The following is a 20,678-nucleotide window of genomic DNA, read 5'->3' as shown; positions in this document are numbered from 1 at the left end:
CAGACTTTACCTTAGACGTATACGAGCTTGGATATATTGTCAGCCGCCGTCTGGTGTCGTCCGCCTAGATCCCAGGGAACGGGATGAAAACGTTTTGTTTCAAAACGGCGTGGCTGTGGTGGTTGGGCATCCAAGTGTCTCTGAAAGAATAGTCTGCTGCCATTCAGGAATTCGAGGGAAAATGGTCTTATGGATTAGAAGGTTAAAGCTTAAGATTCTAGCCTCCCTTTGGCAGCTTGCGCCCCTAACACCTATAACCTCTCTGGCCCTTGCTTGCCTGCCTCAGATTACACTACTATTCTTCTGACATGTGTTTCTTTTGTAAATATAATTAAGTTAAAACCCAGAGTTTACCTAATCACTCCCCTTTGAAGCAGGCTTTCAGCCGTATTTTGATGTACATGTTATCTGACCTCAAGGCCAGAGTCCAGATTGCAGTGTTATCTAAGGTAAGTTGCATATATCCCTAGTGTACCTTAGTATTAAACTAGACACCCCCCCGATAATATTCATGTCAAATATATATATATATATATATATATATATATATATATATATATATATATATATATATATATATATATATATATTAAAATGTTTGCAAGTCAGTATTTACGTAGTGACTTAGTGTGCCCTGTATTGAATTCGTTAGAACAAAATAATCTCTCTCTCTCTCTCTCTCTGAGTGATTTTTCATGACTTGTGATTGTACTTTCGTCCAACGTCTTCACTGAAGGTCGGGAGGTCATTTTAACAAGACGTTTCGGCAAAGTCGCCGGGAACGTTTTGACTAGGTATCCATTTGGCAGAGGGACATTTCGGCAGGGGGTGGTCCGAACCGGTAAGCTTTTTCACGACCCGGTATTTCTGATCATTATGTTCTCTGTTGTCAACACAGATACACAGCGTTTCGTGTACTAGGATCGAAGTTCTTTTCTTGCATCCCGGCAGCTTCAAGTTCCCAAAGTTTTTCTATTAGGCTGAATTTTTTAATTTGTTTCGATACTGCTAATGCACATCCCTGATACAAATACTGACAGATTGGTCGCCTGACCACTTCTCGAGGGTGTGGCTTAATGTAAAGCACCATATGTTCACCTGGACTGTATTACAGACTTACAGCACTCCTATCTTTTACTCCTTGAAGGAATCTGGAAGTATTACCGGAACTAATGGCAGCCATGACATCTATTAAATGACCTATGGCGCGTTCATAAGCTGGGCGTGCTCTCTCTTTGTGTAAATTGGCTGTCGTAATAGTTAGTCCTGGAATAGAGAACAATGTATTATCCATTTTGTTCACAAGGAATTCTGCAAGAACTACCCTGTTTCTGAGAGTTACAGTTAATCTTACTAAGAAACAGTAAACCAGAACGGCTGTGTCCAAATGCAGTCAATCATAAAAAAAATTATATACAAGCTTTCAACCCTTATTTCTCACCGCACACTTTTATTGTGTCCTGGAACTTTGATCAGATAACCACTATCAACGTGAGTCAAGTGACACCTTCCCCCCTTCTGTCATGTGCAGACTTCACTGCGTAACTCTTAGATGCAATTTTTTCTTTTCCCCATACTTAGTAGGACTCACTGTACCTAGCCCTGTTTTTTGCTCCAACTAGTTCCTCTTTCAAAGTATTGTGGCTCGTCACCTGTATAAATGTGTAAAATTCCCTGACTCCTCAACCCCTTGAGAGCCGCACTACCAAGAGATCCTCTGAACAAGTGGCTCGAATGAATTACATCAAATTAGCTGGGTCCTATAGAATCACGGTGATTTACAAGAACAGAATTTCTTGTAGACAACAAACGTGGATTGTAAGAGCGTGCGCTAAATATAGAATTTTTTTCTTTACCTTAACTATGATCCGCCACATTTCTGCAGGTAAACACAATGTTGTGGGTACTGTATTAGAAAAAAGGAGGGGCTGCATACTGGAAGATTCCAATAGCATCGAGTTTAACAAACCTCTTCTTTGGAACCAAAATATTTACTGCACATATCCTTGGAATCATATCAGTGGTTTTACTCCCCTCCCCGCCCCACCAGCACTGACTTCAGGAATGTTTTACATGCTGGCTTCTTTCCTAAGTGTATCTAACTTCTGTAAGTTACAGAGACTTCGTATCGCGGTGGTCAAAGGCTGTTTACTGAAATGTAGAATCAAGAATTAACCGTACATGTGGATATGAAAATCCACAAAGGGTACGCAATTTTGTTGATCACAGCTAAGTTTCCTTGAATAAAACTAATATAGCATAAAAGGTCTGTTCTTTTGATAGATATACAAAAAATAAGAAACCCCCAGAAAGTAGAAGAAGGTAAAACCTGTAAATAACCAAACGCCCCTGATTGGGTGAAAGAAATGTCGAATGAAAAGGGATCGTATGAACTCCAACACAGTCACCCTCCTTACAAATGCCATAAGAGGACGTGACGATTAGATAATCCACATTAACGAAGAAGAATAAGGTGTGATCGATTTAATTACGGATGTTATCTTGACACCGAAATACTTCTTGCCGTTGATAAAGCAGCTTTATCGGACTTCGGAGCATTTTCAAAATTTGATTCGGTTGATCAATAGATTACAGTAAGCAGCCGTCAGAAACAAACTCAGTGAATTTGCAGTGGCATTTGTGGTGCTTCCACCGTGTTATTAATATCCCAAGGACTTGACTGAGAAAAAGGACGAACCGCAAAGGTATCAGTAATATCTTCCTGTTTTAAACAGAATTATCAATTTTTTAACTCGTGTGAATTCTTAAATGTGAGCGCCGAAATAAAAATATTTCATATATTCGGTTTACGATTTTCCAAGAAAGACAAAGAAAAGGTGCTAAATTCCTATTACGAATCCTAATATAAGTTTAAGGAATGGAATACAGAATTTAGGCCAAAGTGCTGGGACCTATGAGGTCATTCAGAGCTGAAAGGGAAATTGAAAGTAGAAAGGTTTGAAAGGTATAACGGGAGGAAAACCTCAAAGCAGTTGCACTACGAAACCACTGTTAGGAGAGGGTGGATAGCAAGATGGAGGAAAAAGAAAAGGAGGTACAGTAAACGGAAAGAAAGGGGTTGCAGCTAGGGACCGAGGGGACGCTGCAAAGAACCTAAGTAATGCCTACAGTGCACCGAGTGAGGTGCAATAACTGCACTACCCCGCCCCCCCCGGCGGGGTAAAATAAATTTAAAACACTGATTTACTCCTCCTCGGTTATTTACACGCCCAAAACCAACTTAAGACGTACCCAGAAAGACTAGGATGATATTAATAATAATTTCAATTAACTCATATTAGTTAGTATTAAATATTCCATAAGCTAAAGAATATTTAAAGGATCTTCTAAGTGATAGACGCCTTATTGGAAAATGAATGAAGAACCCTTTCAGTAGCGAAATTGGCATACAAAAGCTGTGCGAAAAGGATCCCCTAAACAAAAGATTCATTTGTCAGAAACTGATAGATAAAAATTTTAAAAATTGGGCAGCATGAAAAGAGTACCATTTTTTTTTTTAACAAAAATGGATGTCCAATTCTGTGAAAGCTTGCTACTCTAGTAAAAGCCTTTTGGTTTGTTCTATAATAACAGCTGTTCATTTGTGAATAACAAATAAAAAGGTTTATTGCACCACGTTTCTATATCGTATAAACATTATTTTTGCCATTATTCAGCACAAGATGTTACTGTAAAATCACGTGATCATTTCACACAAGCCCATTACAATTCTGCAAAATATAACGCTACCAAAGAAACTCATGTTTTGTCGTAAATAACAAAGAAGTCCCTGACATGAGTGATAAGAAATTCGGCAATACAACGATCATACAAACACTATATTTCTCAAGCGTGGAACCCCTCCAGAGACTCCGCAAAAGCGTGGAGATTCTCAGTTCCAGTTCCCTCGCCCTAGGTCTCTCTCCAAACTATAATCAACTGCTATACAATTCTCTCGCGATTGTATATAACGACTGCGTTATATTATAGGCGGTTGGCAATACGAGAAAATCGATCAGTTAATATCAAGGGAAAAGAATCAACAAACAGGTGAGGCAAATGTAACACAGAAATTAAAAGCGTAACAAATAAACAAAATAATAAGTGAATAAAAAACTTTGTATTAGGCCAGATATAATGCTCAGTTAAGCAACGCATTTCGACATCATTTCTTTCGTTATTTGCTGATTAGAAAAGAGATTTCTTTTCTGGCCCACAGCCTTCTCCTGGCAATAAATGCCATAATGAATAGACCGCCAAAGCTTTGGGGATGAAGCGCTCATCTTTTGAAAGGGGCGCACCCTTTCACATATCTGATAAGGAGGACCGTATCTCGATTGTATAGTTTAGAAATGCCTTTGATACCAAGTTATCACCGGCTTCGGTGGAGGTTAACAAGGAATGTGCAAATTACCAAAATACTTATGTAATCAATTTATTGCGTTTATGATACCAGTCATCTCCATTAATTGAATTATTTACCTATTCATTTTTCAATAGATTTTAGGAAGCACACGGGTAATTGCTACAAAAAATAATGTACTTTTTTTCTTATTTTTGAAAGTTGATGGAGATTTCCTAAAGTTAATGACTGCATACTAATGTTGAGAGTTTTACGGGAGTAAACGACAAAACTATCTTCCTCAAACGAGACTTCTTTTTATTACTATAAGCAGAAAGTTTTCATTCATTAACTTATTTTCTCCACGTAGTCAGCGTTGTGTTTCCGTGGTACAATTTCTTTGTATTAGTCAAAGCATCACTAACCATGGTATTATACTAACTTTTTACTCTGAAGAATCGCAGGTTGGCTTGCGAGCTTGTAAATGATTTTCGGGAGACATTCAAGGAAATTTGTTGTTTATAAGAAACCAGAAGTTTATTCAACAAACCATTAAGTTAACGAACGGCTAGTGAAAACCCGTGAGATTCACTGGACATTTGTTTTTCGATTATAATTGACCACCCCGTGTTGCTAGAGTTGAATAACTATTTTTCGATTATAATTTACCACCCGTGTTGCTAGAGTTGAATAACTATAAGGGAACAGCATTGCTTTTGTCAGTTCTTGCTAATACATGTTAATTATCTTTAGTACTTACTTGAAAGTTTTTTTTTTGTAATTTCTGCATGAATTCCATATTTCGTTGCACCTTCAAAATAATTTTCATTCACTCTTGCAAAATTTCAATCATTTACCTTAATTTGTTTTCGAGTGGTAAGTTTTTTTTGCTGTAATTCCTACAGTCTTATAATACAGGTTAATGTATTTTCGTGAAACCATTAGTTAGCAAGCAATGGAATGTTCCATGTTACACACTTTATTACACTTCGTGATTTGTGATTACTCATTTAAGAACAGTTGTTTAGCTTATTCCAATCAAAGTATTTTTCGATTTCAATGAAGCTTCCACTTTGCCCATAAGTCTGTGGCACCTGAGTCACTTCATTTCTCACTTCATTTCTTGCCAGAACACACCTCTAATTTTCAAATAATTTTACAAAGAGATGTACAGAATGCAAAAAAATTCTTGAAGCATTGACATGCATCGCAATCTTGAATATCCTTCCAACGTAATCACCAAGTTCTCAAATGACAATACACTTAAAACCAGATGGATTGCCAAGTCCTGAAATCAAGGGAAAGAAAACATTTTTCCTTACTGGCAAAGTGAGGCTGTATTTTACCCCAACATAAAGGGTGCAATATACCCTTAGTCCAGTCAAAGCAACCACATGATATTGGTATCACAGCCAAATACCTGAATCTATCATTCTGCTTCAAAAAATCCAGTGTTAAGATTTGTGCAACGGTGACTCCTTTCCTTCACATGTGGGTTCACGACTTGCTGTGCCATGGGGCAGTCTTGCAGTGAAACTACGATTAAAGAGTTGATGCCCCTGAGTTAATAAAGTTCTATTACAAGACAGTGTTATTTCGAACACTTTTGATGATTTGTATTGTTGGGCAGTACATAAGATGAGCTACAGCGTTACTAGCACTGGGCGCTCAAAGCTTTGCACTGCAATTTATTGCTGTCACCATCTAAATCTATCATGTTCAAAGTCAACTACAATGGTGGAATGAGCTTGGAAAGTTGGAACTCTTCAAATTAGTTCTCATCATGTTATCTCACAATCCACATGTGATCTTCCTCCTGATGTCAAGGTCTCAGATCCTTTATTGGTGCTTTTAATATATTTGCCTGAGCATCCGCCTCCCCCACCCCCTCGTAAATGTCACGACAAGATATCATCCCAAGGCAGGATTTCCTTGTATTTTACCTTGATTAGTGCACTTGATTCAGTACAAGCCTCACTTCATCATTGCAAAACGGTGAGCAAGCTGGCTACCATGCTTACTAGGTGAGAATGAAACATCAGAATGTGTATTCAGACAGATAACAAGCTACGTCTACAAGCTTTTATACAGCTATGCTGTGATAAACTCTTAATGAGTCCTAGCATATATCCCTTCTTATCTACAGTAAGTAGAGAAGTTAATACTATCCATCATACAACATGTAGCACGCTCTGCTATTCTTCCTTTTGATTTTGCAAATATAGTCCACATTCATAAATAATCTACTGTGCAAACGGTGCCAATTAATGATGTTGTCTCGATGTTTAAAATTATCGTTTACCAGAAGGAAGTTTTGGTATTTTATCTAGGCAAAATTTCTTGATCTATGACATACATAAGCCCATTTCATCATAAGGAAAACTTCTTTTAATAACATCACAAATATCAAAGATGTCAAAAGCTTGTTAAATGTTACATCTACCTTTTGAGATGGTTTACTGGTAGTAAACTGCAATATACCCTTAGGCCCCGTCATTAACTGAACCATTGTTCTACACCAAATTATTGATGATTTACTAATTTTGCTGCACCTGCAACTTATCACCTTATATCATATCAGCTAGTCCATGGCTAACCAATATTTCATTGCACTAGATATGGATGGGATCATAACTAAAGATGCTAAAGAGGGTCATCAATGTAGTACTTAGAAAAAACATTCCCACATTTTCCAGTCACACGGGTACTTCTGAACTCCCTTCCCATCACCCCAGACAGTTGGTTATTTCTTTTTCAAAGAAAGTATAAAACATGGAAGACAACTAATATTTGAACATAATTTTGTCACGTCTTATACGTTGGCTGTCACTTAGAAGATGAGCATCACAGACTACAAAACTGCTCTAATTTGTTTACGGGAATATGAAAAATTTAATTTTTTTGTGAGATCTGTTGAATGGGGGGACACAAAAGATGCAGAGCTGATGGGAATAAAGTAAACCTGGGTATTACCTGGGAGATGCAGTAGTTCTATAATAAGAGTATGACCAATTGACTGTCCCCGATTTGTCTGGTATGCGTGGAGAAGGGAAAATTTAAAAGGTATTGGGTGGTAGGAATAATTGTTCCTAACTGCAAGGTTAAGGGAGACAGCAAGAGACTTAGAAATTTAGGTGGCATAAGTGCTGAGGAAGGTGTTTGGTAGGATTTCCATTAAGAAAGTAAGACAGGCAACAGGACTGATAGAAGAACAGTTCGGGTAAAGATAAGGAAGAGGGTAACTGGATCAGGTGTTTGTTATGAGGCAGCTGTTTAAGGGTTTTGAGTAAAGGGGAAAAAGCTTATAATATGAAAATGACTGAAGAGTAATGTAGAGTGTGCTGACGATATAGGCAGCAATAAAGATATTTTTGGAGGGCAATTCAAATTTTTTTTATGAGGAAAGTGAAAAATTTATGTAGCCCTGACAGCGATCGCTTAGGTTGTTCCATGCTGTTAGAGACAGATTAAATTTCAAAATAGGACATTACATGTAAGTGGAAAAGTGTAGGACAAAAATTTTTATGAATTTTTGCAGAGGATAAAGAGCTTACTAGGATAGTGAAAATCAACAGCAAAAACAGTCATTTGTACGGAAAATGGAGCAGATTTTGTAAGGATGTGAACTATGGTCACGCCCTTACTATTAATGCCTGGAGTACAGTGGGAAGATCGTATCACTAATGAGGAACTGGTAGAGAGATGTGCTGGATAGAAGATTGAGATTCCAAAGACTGAGATGGTTTAGACATGTGATGAAAAGGGATGAGAAGCAGTTGGTTAGAAAAGTATCAGATATGGAAATAGCAGGTAGAGGGACCGTAGGGAGACCCCAGGAAATGGTGGAATCGTGGAAAAAAGGGGGTAGATAAAGACCTGAAGAAGGAGACTTGAGACCTATTTATTACGCCTAAAGAGAGGAAAAAATGAAACAATCGACCGAGGCTCATGGTAGCTGTCTAGCCTAAAGAAATGACTTGAGGTTCTTAACGAATAAAGTAAAACAATGTTTGTTGAAGGCCAATATTCATGGAAAGCCAGACTCTGCTAGAGGGTAACATTTTTACCCCGGTGACAAATATGATAAAGGGTAAGTGATGGAAAATACTGTAAAATACAAAAGTAGAAGCCAAATCTGAATATCTAAGAAATGAGGATAATTCACATAAATGATAAATAAATAAATCTATAAATGAAAATATTCACAAAATGGAGCTAAAAGGCTGAGAGTGAAAGTTATTCCACCACAAGACGTATGCCAAAGACCCCTCCCAAGAAAAAAGACACAAAGGGGTTGAAAAAATAGAGGAAGAAAGCACAGGCATCGTAAGTTACAAAAAAAAAAAAAAAAAAAATTACCGGGAATAACTACCTTTAATAAAAGTTTGACCATTTATAGTGATCATAAAAACTGAAGCCATGTCATATACAGGACAAAACCGTGAACATATAAAAGAAATAGGTATGTTAAATACGTATACAAGGGAAAATATAACCACGTGTCTACTGGTAAGTAAATTCATCAAAGGTAATTTTTTTCTTCTAAAACATTGAAATCAAAATAATCATAATAATAACATCGAATAAGGAGAACTATCTGAGCGCATGCATGAATTATTTTTCCGTTAATAAAATAAGTAGGTATATGCTTACATATCAGTTAGGCTTATTGGCCCACGTTCGTGAGGTTTTATCGACATTTCTATAACTGAATCATTAAAAATTAAAATAAAGAATTATAAATAAGAGGTTAGTGAAGTAGTGCCAAAAACGTATGCACATACATTATTATTATTATTATTATTATTATTACTATTATTATTGTTAAAAATAAGTTTTTGTGCAACTTTGGAGAGCACAGGGAGAATAGAAATTGGTCTTTAGTTAATACAGTCTGCAGATATGCCATTCTCTAGAACAGGTACTGTATTACTAAGATGGCAAAGGTACTATGTCGACATAAAAACCCATAGAATCTACTAATCTTAGGAAACAACACAACAGAAACGTTTTTAAAAAAACAAAGGGAAGAAACCACCAGGATCTTTTCCACCCCAGCTATCAAGATTATTAAGACTTCTTAACATCCCTAGAGCGAAATGCAAATGTTGTAAGAATAAGTTCAGGATGATAAGTATCTGGGAGAGGGACATCCTCAGCTGATCGCTTAGCTTTAAAAGCTGGATGAAGCAGTTCCGAATTTTCCCTACGACCATTTACCAATCTACTATCATCTGTTAGCAGTGGTGGAATGGAAGACGAGCCTGACCCAAAGATAGATGATGCCAATTTGGTCCACCACAAATGAGGCTGAGCAATTACTTCAAGTTTCCTCTTTAAGGAATTATTGTAATTTTTCTCAACTATATGGTAAATTCTATTTGCAGCACGGCGAGACTCGACAAATATGTGTAATTTTCATGTGAACGATTTTGTCTCCATGAGTTGAATTTGGTGTTTGTCTTGGTAAGTCATCTACATGTATCATCAAACCATGACTGGTCATTTGTCCTGATTTTGATGACCTTTCTAGGTACATAACTTACTGAAATGTCATTGGCATCTCATTGAACTCCTTCTTGGATTGTGAATCTGATACAGCATCTGAAATATTAAGTGCCCGACAAGCTTCAATAACGCGATCCCAATTGGCTATACATTTCAGCCACACTATTTTTCGAATGGTGGCATTAGGAATATACTTATTGTCAGATACGTCCATCTCAATGGCGCAATGATCAGAAGTGCCTATATAGCCTATCCGCAGACCTTGGACTTGACAAGAGCTAGAACATTTGTGAATATGAGGCCTAATCTATTACCAGAAATATGCGTTGGTTCCTCAGTTAGCTGGACAAATTCGGAGGATACACAGAACTTGCTGTGCTTTGTATTGCAGTCTCCACAAATAACGAATGAAGCTTTTGAATCCTGTGACTGAGCCGTACTAATCCTCTCCAAGGGACAGTCATATATAGAATCGTTGTTGTTTGGATTGTGGTAAATAGCGAATACGTAAACACTAGAACTTAATGAAAATCTTAAAACAAAGAACTTCATGGCAACTACACTCCAAGTTTTTCTGACGATAAATAGGTCATCCGGACTTAGTGTATATATATGCCATACCTTACGCATGTGGGATGTTACAAAGATAAAGTCAGAGCCATCAAACCCTGAGATTAAAAACTCGAACTTTGACTTGAAACTACTTACAAGTGTCTCAGCTAAAAACATCAAATCATAGTTATGGGCACAACTTTGGAGATCAAGAAAATTTGACCTTAAGCCCCAAATATTTGAGTAAAGTATACTCTGCTATTTTTCTTACAGTAATGAGTAGCAGGCCCAGGCTTTACTCAAGATCTCATGAAAGAATTAAAATTAACATAATAAAAATTAATAGCAAAACTTATAAATAGACTCATAACTACAGCAACATAATAAAAATCTAAAAATCAATTGATTTTTATTATGCTGTTTTTTTTTAATGTATTTGTTGGTTTTGTTACAGAACAATAAACAATAATACTACAATCAATAACAACAGTATTTACGCCATTTACAGAAATTTCGTTGAAAGTATAAATAGACCTGTACATATGTCATTGAAAAAAGTGTCGGAAGCAACTGGTCGACAAGTTGCAGCCGGAACACCTTGTAAGGCAACTAAGAAACCCGCCAAGTTTGCCACAACAACTGGGAGAGGGCAGTCAAGATGATTTACAAATTATGAAAAGTCTAGAAGGAAAAGCTTTGGTAAAGAAGAAGGCGCTTCTGATAATCCACCAAGCATCTTTTGCTTTCTCATCAGCCTGTCCTATACACTTTTTCAAAAAAACAGGAAAGTGAACAAAAAAGAGGAAAAATGCCTGTTTGTACCCCCAAGCCAGGGATGCATGCTCGTTTGGCAATATCGTCATTTCTAATAATAATAATAATAATAATAATGTGAGTAATAAAAATCCACAATTATATAGTAAATATATTACTATGTAAAAAATCAAAGACTTTCGAACACCTGAACGGTGTTCCTCATCAGTGTTAACGTTAACACTGATGAGGAACACCGTTCAGGTGTTCGAAAGTCTTTGATTTTTTACATAGTAATATATTTACTATATAATTGTGGATTTTTATTACTCAGATTGTTTTTCACGAAATTGTGAATCTATTAGCAATAATAATAATAATAATAATAATAATAATAATAATAATAATAATAATAATAATAATAATAATAATAATAATAATAACTACACACCTCCTCATTACCAATTAGGTTACTTATAAACAAGCTAACACAACAAATATAGCGCCTCACCCCTTTGGCTCAAACTAGGATTCCCTTACAAAATGTACCACAATAAACTGGCCAGTCTTGACTGATACAGTGAAAAACTTTGCAAGTCAATTTGACACCATAAGGTAAAACACATTAAATTAAGTCTCACAAAACCTGAAGAACTTTAACTACCAATCCGGTTGCTCACTATGGAATTTTAAGAAAAAACTTAACAAACACCTACAGTTGAACAGACGAAAAATGTTACTATAGCCTAGCCAAGGAATACGAACTCTTGTTTCCTGGCAATCAGAGACCTAAGGAGAATAAGAGGAAGGACTGGTCGGCACTCAATACTAAGAGGTAAGTGAAGACCTTGCAACACAGTTGCCAAGGCGCATCTTTCACCTTTTCAGAGTCTCTGTTCAAGAAGCAGAGGTTCGGGGGGGTCAAATGCCTTCTGTTCTTTATTTTTCCCCTCATGTGACTTGTGGGTTTAATTGCTCTATGTGAAAAATAAAACTGTCAAACTAGCAACTGTACGACCTGTCACTCTTCCTCTGCTTACTTTCTACAGGTAATTTTAACTTCTCTTACCTAGTCAAGATGCAAGGAGGGCTGCTACTGGTCACAACAACTGTCCTGTACTGGAGAGTAGCTAGTGGTATGGTTGTCCTGGAAGACAACAGGTACAAGGGTTTGGTTGTAGCTCTTGACCCAAATCAGTCACCACCTTCCTACGAACAACAAGAAAAAATCATTAACAACATTCAGGTATGGAACAAATAGGTAACAACGAAAATGAACATTCCTCCTGCTTTAGAAATACTTGCTCTGATATTAACTGTTGCATGGAATCCTTGCCTAGCTGGAAACATGAAATATAGTAAGCATTAATGGTAATACCATGGAATAAAGAATCCACTTAGATAAGCTAACGAAAATGTGCAAATTTTGTATCTTTTTCATGATCACCCTAAATATTTTCAGTCAACTATAGAGTCACTGCTAAAATTCAGGAAACCCAAAAAGAAGTAAAACAATAGTAATATGTGAAATATAAAAGATAATAAACAACACCTGAAACCCATCAAAATTACAACACCAGGGAACCGAACAAAAAGATATAGTTTATGATAATAAGCTGAAATGAGTCCCACAGGAATAATAATTATATGCGCATAACCATATCGTAGTCTTAATACCTAAGGTATCACATTACAGAGTCCTAAGTACATCGTCCTTCATTTAACACCGAACACGATTGCTAACACAAACCCCGAAATAAATTTTCTGTAACTGATATATATCACCACCTTCCTTGGATTTCTTTCAAAGGAAATGATGAAGAAAGCGTCAGAAGCAGTTTTCGAAGCGACGAACCATCGGGCCTTTTTCTCAGAGATCACAGTCGTTTTGCCGAAGACTTGGTCAGTTACTCCCACCAGAAATGCTTCAGGACGGTAAGTGAAACGCTCAAGCACGCACACGCTCTTTCACACACACACACACACACACACACACAATATGATGGGAACATCGCACAGTAGTTCCAAAATCAGTGACACAAACGCTGATGAATGCCTGTCCATGATAGCTTCTTTTGGCTTAGCAGCTATAGTCGTGCACAAGCAAACGGTTTCATACTTAAACACAATATTAAGTAAGATAAAAAACTTTAATCGATATACAAAAATGGAAGAAATTAAATAGATATATTTCAACAACAGTCCTATGAAATACCAAGCCAATCCGCAATAATCTAACCTTTCTTATCCAAGACCCGATGCTACATCATTTCACCTAATCTATTATTCTGTTATTCAGAAGATGAACCCTATTCATATGGAACAAGCCCACAGGGGCCATTGACTTGATAATCAAGCTTCCAAAGAGTATGGTGTTCACTAGAAAGAAGACACAGATGGTAATGGGAAATACAAGAAAGAGAGATTAATTATTAAATAAAGAAAAAATAAATTAACAAATTATAAAATAATAGATGAAAATGTAAGTAAATTACTAAGATACAGGGAGAATTGTATTAAGGTAGTAATGCATTATATTTTCGCTCGAACTTTTGAAGCTCCAATCGCACAACATCCTCAGGGAGACCGTTCCAAAGTCCAACGATGTGGGAATAAACGACCTCTGGAACTGAAAAGTTCGACATTGAGGCACATTTACTGCGTATTGGTGTGGCTGTTTGCCAAATCTGGTTGCTTTCGGCAAGAAAATGGGATGTGAATATGAAAAAGTGACAAACAAGAGACCATCCGTCGATGGTCCAATCCATAAATGCTACTATTAGGAAACAGAGACGTACCGCCATGAATCACTCTATCTTTAAGAGATAATCTCTGGCAGATGCCGACATCCACACCGGAGAACAGTAATCTAGTAAAGGAAGGACAAATGACCTAAAACAGGTTGCACCGATTTTATCACTATTATAAATGTATGAGGCCGTACAAACGATTCCTAAATTTCGTGCGGCATTTGCTGAAACTTTCATTAGATGTTTCTCAAAAGTAAGATGCGAGTCAGAAGTTACACCTAAAAAAGTTAAAGCTTCAGACTCATTCAGCAGAGTCCCATCCACCTGAAGGGGAGGATGGGGTGGAAAATCTGTACAAGATCAGTAGTCAATAGTGTTTTCGGTTTGCTGGAGTTCAGCCTCATACCCCTTCGACTACACCATTCACTAATCCGCTCCATGTCACGACTGAGACTAGGGGCAGCTTCATTTCTCATAAGGAAAGACTTCACTACACCCACAAGTGTTGCATCATCGGCATGCTGAACAATAATTTTTTCCATGGCCAACAACCATATCACTTGTATATACTAAAAATAACAGTGGACCAAGAGCATTACCCTGTGGAACTCCAGACGCAATAGGTCTTGGTTTGCTTAAAGATCCCATCAACAGCAACTCGCTGCTGCCTACCGGTAAGAAAATCTTGAAGTAAACCTAACCGCCTACTCTAAGATTCTGCAGTTTATAAATAAGTGCCTTGTGATTTACTAAATTGGAAGCAGCACTAAAATCTATTTGAATTACTCTACACTTAAAACCCATACCAAGGTTCTCTTGCTTATGGCATGTCAAATTTAAAAGAGCATTGCAATTAAATTTACCTAACTGCTTTCTATAAGCATATTAACTATCAGCTAACTGTTTGATCTCTTGTAGGCTGGCAAAGAAACACGAGCAAAGATATGTCTCTTTAATAAGAGATTACTGTACAAACTGACGGCTAAACAGAGACTAACCGTATTCGTTACATACATACAAAGAAAAGTATTTACAGAACTCTCGCTTGTTTATTTACATTTCGAAACCAATTACCATTACAATATAATTATCGAACCACCCATTACATAACTAGTAAACAAATGAATATGGACATTTGGAGGTATATCACACACCTCCCCCTAAGACGTCTAGGGTAATAATATTATAATCCCTGGCGTCTGAAAATCCTTCTTATTCATATGTATTTTTCTTCCATTTTACTTGTAGACGATCAGGTTCTTTCCTATGCCGCAAACTACGACGTGGAGCTGGTGAAGGCAGGATTGATTTGCTAATAACCTCAGCAGTAGAATTATCTTATGACTTCTCCACATCATTTGGTTTACTGGGAGTATTAGTTGCATCAAGGCTTGATCCATATATTGGTAGAAAAGGTCGATGAGGTCTCAGGAACTTTCGGTTCCTCCACAAAATGCGCCCACTGCCCATCTTTATGAGATAATCTCGCCTTGATCCAATGCCGACAACAACACCTGGGCGATTCCAAAGTCCTGTGGTGTGATCTTGAACATCAACATAACTACCCATTTTCAAATGAGAAAGGGGTCTGGCAGTACTGTCGTATCGTTGCTTCGCCTGACTTCGCAAATGCTCTGCTTTAACATCACATTCCTCTGCTTTCTTTTGCCACTCTTTGGCAAATGAGCGACGATGTGTTGGAATAAAAGACCTGAGGGGATGACCAAATAAAACTTGAGCTGGTGATCTGCCATCAGCACGAGGTGTATTCCTAAGCTCCAACATTCCACGGGCAAATTCATCCGCATCCAGGTTCCCATTCTTAGCAGTAGTCATAATCAGCTTCTTGATAATTTTCACTGATGCTTCTGCATGTCCATTTGCCTTCGGATTATATGGCGAAGTAATGCGATGCTCTACTCCCAGCGAGATAAAAACGTCTCAAAGCTGACGAAGCAAACTGTGGTCCTCCATCAGTTCTCAACAAAACAGGAACACCAGTATCTGAAAATATAGCCCTCAGTGACCGTATTAGATTGGATGCAGAAGCTATACCCTGGCATGAAGATACACAAGGCCATCCAGACAACCTGTCAATATAAACAAGATAAGTACGACCCATGACATGAAAAATAATCCGCAGATACGGATTCAAAAACTCTACTTGCCATAGAGGTTCATTTCTTTGATTTGGTAGGAGAGGACGGCATTTGATACAAGAAGAAACCATGTTCTCAATATCTCTGCCAATTTTAGGCCAGTAAACAGTTTGTCGCGCCCTCCTTTTTGTGCGGTCTATTCCCTGATGACCATCGTGAAGACATTCAAGAGTTTCCGTCGAAGACTCTTGGGTATAAGAAGTCTTGCTCCATAAACAATTAGGTCATCATCTACAGCAAGCATATCACGTATATTCCAGAAAGGCCTGAGTTCTACTTCCAAATTATGGCAGTGTTCAGGAAAACCTTTCATTATAATTTTCCGAAGTGAATTGTATTCTGCATCTTGTTCAGCAGCAACACGTACCTTTTCCAGCGTTTTGTCCTTTAGGGGTGTCAGAAGTACACCATCTTCGTGCATGTCAAGGGCATTCACAATAGCAACATGCAAAGGATCAGTGGATCCATCCTCATTCAAACAATTTTCTTCCGTAGGATCCTGAACTGGTGCACGCGATAAAGCATCTGGAATACAATGAATACTTCCCTTCTGCCAGTGGACAGTAAAACTGAAATTACTTAGCTTCTCCTCATGCGTTGAAGTCTAGGGTTTTCAATTTCACCAAGTGACTTACTGTTAAGAATTGGTATCAATGGTCTATGATCTACCACAACATCAAAATGAGGTAATCCAGCCAAGTAAGTATGACATTTCTTTATTGACCATAATACAGCTGTCATTTCCAGCTCTATCACAGAATATCTCGTTTCAACATCTGAAAGGAATCTTGAGCCACATTGCGTTAGTTTCAGTCCGTTCCATGCTTTTGAAGTAAAACAAATCCCAAACCATGCAGTCGCGATGCATCTGTCTGCAACATGGTTGGCAAAGTTGCATCAAAATGTGCAAGTACAGGGGTGCAGTAAGTGCTTCCTTCACTCTCCCAAAAGACAAATCATGCTGTGTTGTCCAACACCATTCATTACGCTGCCTCAGTAAATCTCTGAGTGGTTGTGCTTCATGTGCAATTACTGAAGAAAACTTCCAAGCTGATTAACAAGTCCCATAAAAGATCGAAGATCTGTTATATTTTTTGTGGTACAGGAAAGTCTGCAATAGCCAAAACTTTGCGGGAATCAACTGTGTAGCCATGGCTCGAGATTTTATACCCACAAAAATCAACTACACGTTTTTGAAGCAAATTTTCTGAGGATTAAGAGTTATCCCATACTCATCACATCTTTGCAAGATAGAAATAATATGGGCTAGATGATCCTTATAAGAATAATCGTATGCAAGAACATCATCAACTATCTTTACAGTTTGTGGTATGTCACCAAGAGCTTGGTCTCCTCTTCGATTATATTCATCTCCTGAAGAAATAAGTCCCATTACCGCTCGCTTGAATTTATAGCGACCCCATGGGGTAATGAAACATGTGAGATCCTGGTCTTCTTCTGCAATCTTGACTTGAAATATCCCATTTTTGCATCTAGTGTAGAGAACCACCTTGCCCCGGTGCTAATCAAGCTACTGCATCATGTGGTGATCGTACAGGATAAGTGGGTCTACATACATACTTATTGAGCTTAGTCAGATCGACACACAATCTTACTCCATTTGGCTTCTTAGCAACAGGCACTATGGGATGACACCATTCTGTTGGATGCTCAACCTTACAGATAATATCTTTCTCCAAAAGTTCATCAAGCTGATCCTTTATTTCCGACCTCCAGCTGTATGGTATAGTGCGCGGGGCTGTCACAGCAAATGGTCTCACATTCTCAGACAACTTTATATGCATGGGACCTCCATGCATCTCCCTCAGTGTTTTGTGGCACCAAATACCCGAGGAAATGCTGATACCAAAGCTGCAGCATGCTCTGCCCTTTCTTCTTCAGTTGGATCACGTTCATAAGGCCACCTTGGAAGTGCAACAGGAGTATGAACTACATTACAAGTATTGTTTTTTTTCTTTGTAGTCCTTTGCGCCCTTCTCTTCATCTGGATCTACAGACAGTCGTACGGGAAGAGAATTAATTTGAGCAGGAAAATCCTCCGGTAGAATTCCCAAAGCAATAGAATCAAACCAGCTTAATAAAGCTCCTTTACTTCTTTCACCACAGTTATTTCAGCTTGAGTTTGTCGATCACCAAGCGAAAGGTGTGAAGTAAAAGCTCCCACACAGTTAAGGGTCTGATAACCAGCCGAACAAAGCTTTTCAATTTTAGAAGGTTCAAGCATATAGGGATATATACCAAGAGACCTCGCTACATTGAGGCCCATCACCGTTGCTTCTGCTCCTGAATCCGGTGTCCATAGTATAGAAGAGTTCCCTGCAGGATGGGTAATGTGAATCTGGACTTTCGGGGTTGCTTGAGAAATGGCACTGCTAACATACACATCACTTATGATCCTATGTACATCCCTGTTAAGTCTACCATTTGACTTTAGTTTCGAATCTTTACTCTTTTTCAGCAAAGAGGGAGTTTCCTTTCCTGTTGACCTACACACAACAGCAAAATGTCCAATCTTTCCACATTGGGAACACTTTTTGTCCTTTGCCTTACAAACATTCATGTCAGAATGTCGATCTTTTCCACATCTAAAGCATTTTTCATTTTTATATAAACTGTTGGGTGCTTTCTTGTAGTCTCTCTTGTACCGTGAAACTTTTGATATACTCTGTGGGATCATTCCTCGTATTGTAGCGCTATTCTCATTAGCACTCTCAGAAGCTCGACAAATATCTACAGCCCTCTGCAAATTCAGGTCCTTCTCCTCTAGCATACGTTTTAGAGCTTGTTCATCACAAGTGCCAACAACAATACGGTCTCTCAATCTATTGTCCATACACGAAGAACAAAAATCACAGAATGCTGCAATTTCCCGGATACCACAAAGGAAATCGTCGAAACTCTCACCTATTTCTTGTTTCCTTAGGTAAAATTCTCTTCTGTCGACGATGATATTCCGTTGACCGCGCAAGTGACTTTCCATGGCATCAAGTATAGTTTCAAGATCTGCCTCAGCCGAAAACGAGGCCATATCGTAATGTTCGTGTCCAGTCTTCATCTAAAAAGAGAAGCGAGAACCGACCTTTGCTCAGCAGGCGTTAATGACTTGATTCCAGTCAGCATTGCATACCTTTCAAATTTATGCCGCCAAGCATCGAACTCCTTCAAAGAGACTGACGATGACAGGTGAGGTGCGGGTGTGGCACTATGGGGGAGTTTTATACCGGTACTGCGCATCATTTTGCGTGTTTTCAGCACCTCCACTTCGTTGACGATTTTCGTTGACATTTCCATTTTGCGCGCTCATCATGGTTTCTAACATCGTAGCTAAACGTTCTTCCCTCTTCTGAGCCATATCCGCTTGCTTCGCCAGCAGCTCCGTCAATTGTTGTAGTTGCTCTTCCATCGTGTCAATCAAATCTTAAATTTTGAATCACCTCTGACTACGATCATTCCACCAGCAGAACAGATCCTACTCACTGCGCCATGTTTGATCTCTTGTAGGCTGGCAAAGAAACACGAGCAAAGATATGTCTCTTTAATAAGAGATTACTGTACAAACTGACGGCTAAACAGAGACTAACCGTATTCGTTACATACATACAAAGAAAAGTATATACAGAACTCTCGCTTGTTTATTTACATTCGAAACCAATTACCATTACAATATAATTATCGAACCACCCATTACATAACTAGTAAACAAATGAATATGGACATTTGGAGGTATATCACACACTAACAATCCTTTAGATTCCACATACTTATATAGCGGCTTAAAAATGAGTTTTCCTGCGACTTTGGAGAGCACAGGGAGAATAGAAATTGGCCTGTAGTCACTGCAGTCTGTAGATACGCCATTCTTTGGAACAGCCACTGTATTACTACGCTTGCGCTCAAGACACAGTCAGGATCTTCTCCACCCCTGCTATCTGACGGGCACAAATCGCCATTGTGTCCTAATTAGTTTTCCAATTTTGAAACCTTTCATATTTACCGCCTTGTGAAGGGTTAGAAAAAGTTTCGACGAATAAATCTTAAGATAAAGAGAATAGGGCCTAGAGTGAAATAAGTAAATACATAATCAAATGAGAGAATGTGGTAAAACTGAACAATATATTTAATGAATGAAGCTTTGGCCTTCAGATGGGAATCATGGAAAGGGAGTGACCTACGAATAGTCCAGAATGGGAGGTACAACGACGCTCCCTTGACGGTACCAGGAGGAGGCTGCGGAGTGCCAGGATCTAGACTAGAAGTGCCTATGACCTACCTCACGGACTTGACAGTGCAACTGAGGTATGGAGATACAGGTGAGTTTTTGCAAATCATTTTGTTTTTTAATACACACACAGACACACACACATATATATATATATATATATATATATATATATATATATATATATATATATATATATATATATATATATATATATATATATATATGAATATCTTTTCCTGTAATACTACAGTGTAATATGAATATAAGAAGGCCCATAAAACACTATTTAAACGTTGAAACCATATATTTCGGGCACTAGCTTCTGTGCCCCTGTTCACTGGTAGAATATGGACAGGTGGAAAGTTACAATG

At 38.1% G+C, this 20,678-nt stretch overlaps 1 protein-coding gene and 1 long non-coding RNA gene across 2 annotated transcripts in view; one reads left to right on the top strand and one right to left on the bottom strand.

The window, feature by feature from the left end:
- Positions 1-2,355: 2,355 nt before the first annotated feature.
- LOC136853394 (calcium-activated chloride channel regulator family member 3-like) overlaps positions 2,356-20,678 on the top strand; it is a 33,580-nt gene continuing 15,257 nt past the window's right edge. Inside the window, exons 1-4 of the mRNA XM_067128857.1 lie at positions 2,356-2,705; positions 12,205-12,401; positions 12,966-13,090; positions 20,229-20,395. Of these exons, the coding sequence (XP_066984958.1) occupies positions 12,234-12,401; positions 12,966-13,090; positions 20,229-20,395 (460 nt within the window). The 5' untranslated portion in view covers positions 2,356-2,705; positions 12,205-12,233. The remainder of the gene's footprint in view (positions 2,706-12,204; positions 12,402-12,965; positions 13,091-20,228; positions 20,396-20,678) is intronic.
- LOC136853395 (uncharacterized) overlaps positions 12,230-20,678 on the bottom strand; it is a 305,968-nt gene continuing 297,519 nt past the window's right edge. The window contains exon 3 of the long non-coding RNA XR_010857446.1: positions 12,230-12,364. This is a non-coding gene — a long non-coding RNA (uncharacterized lncRNA). The remainder of the gene's footprint in view (positions 12,365-20,678) is intronic.

Source organism: Macrobrachium rosenbergii, chromosome 27 (assembly GCF_040412425.1).
Source record: "Macrobrachium rosenbergii isolate ZJJX-2024 chromosome 27, ASM4041242v1, whole genome shotgun sequence".
NCBI classification, from domain to species: domain Eukaryota; kingdom Metazoa; phylum Arthropoda; class Malacostraca; order Decapoda; family Palaemonidae; genus Macrobrachium; species Macrobrachium rosenbergii.
Note: the sequence above shows the minus strand (reverse complement) of the source record. Positions and strands in the feature narration are given on the sequence as shown.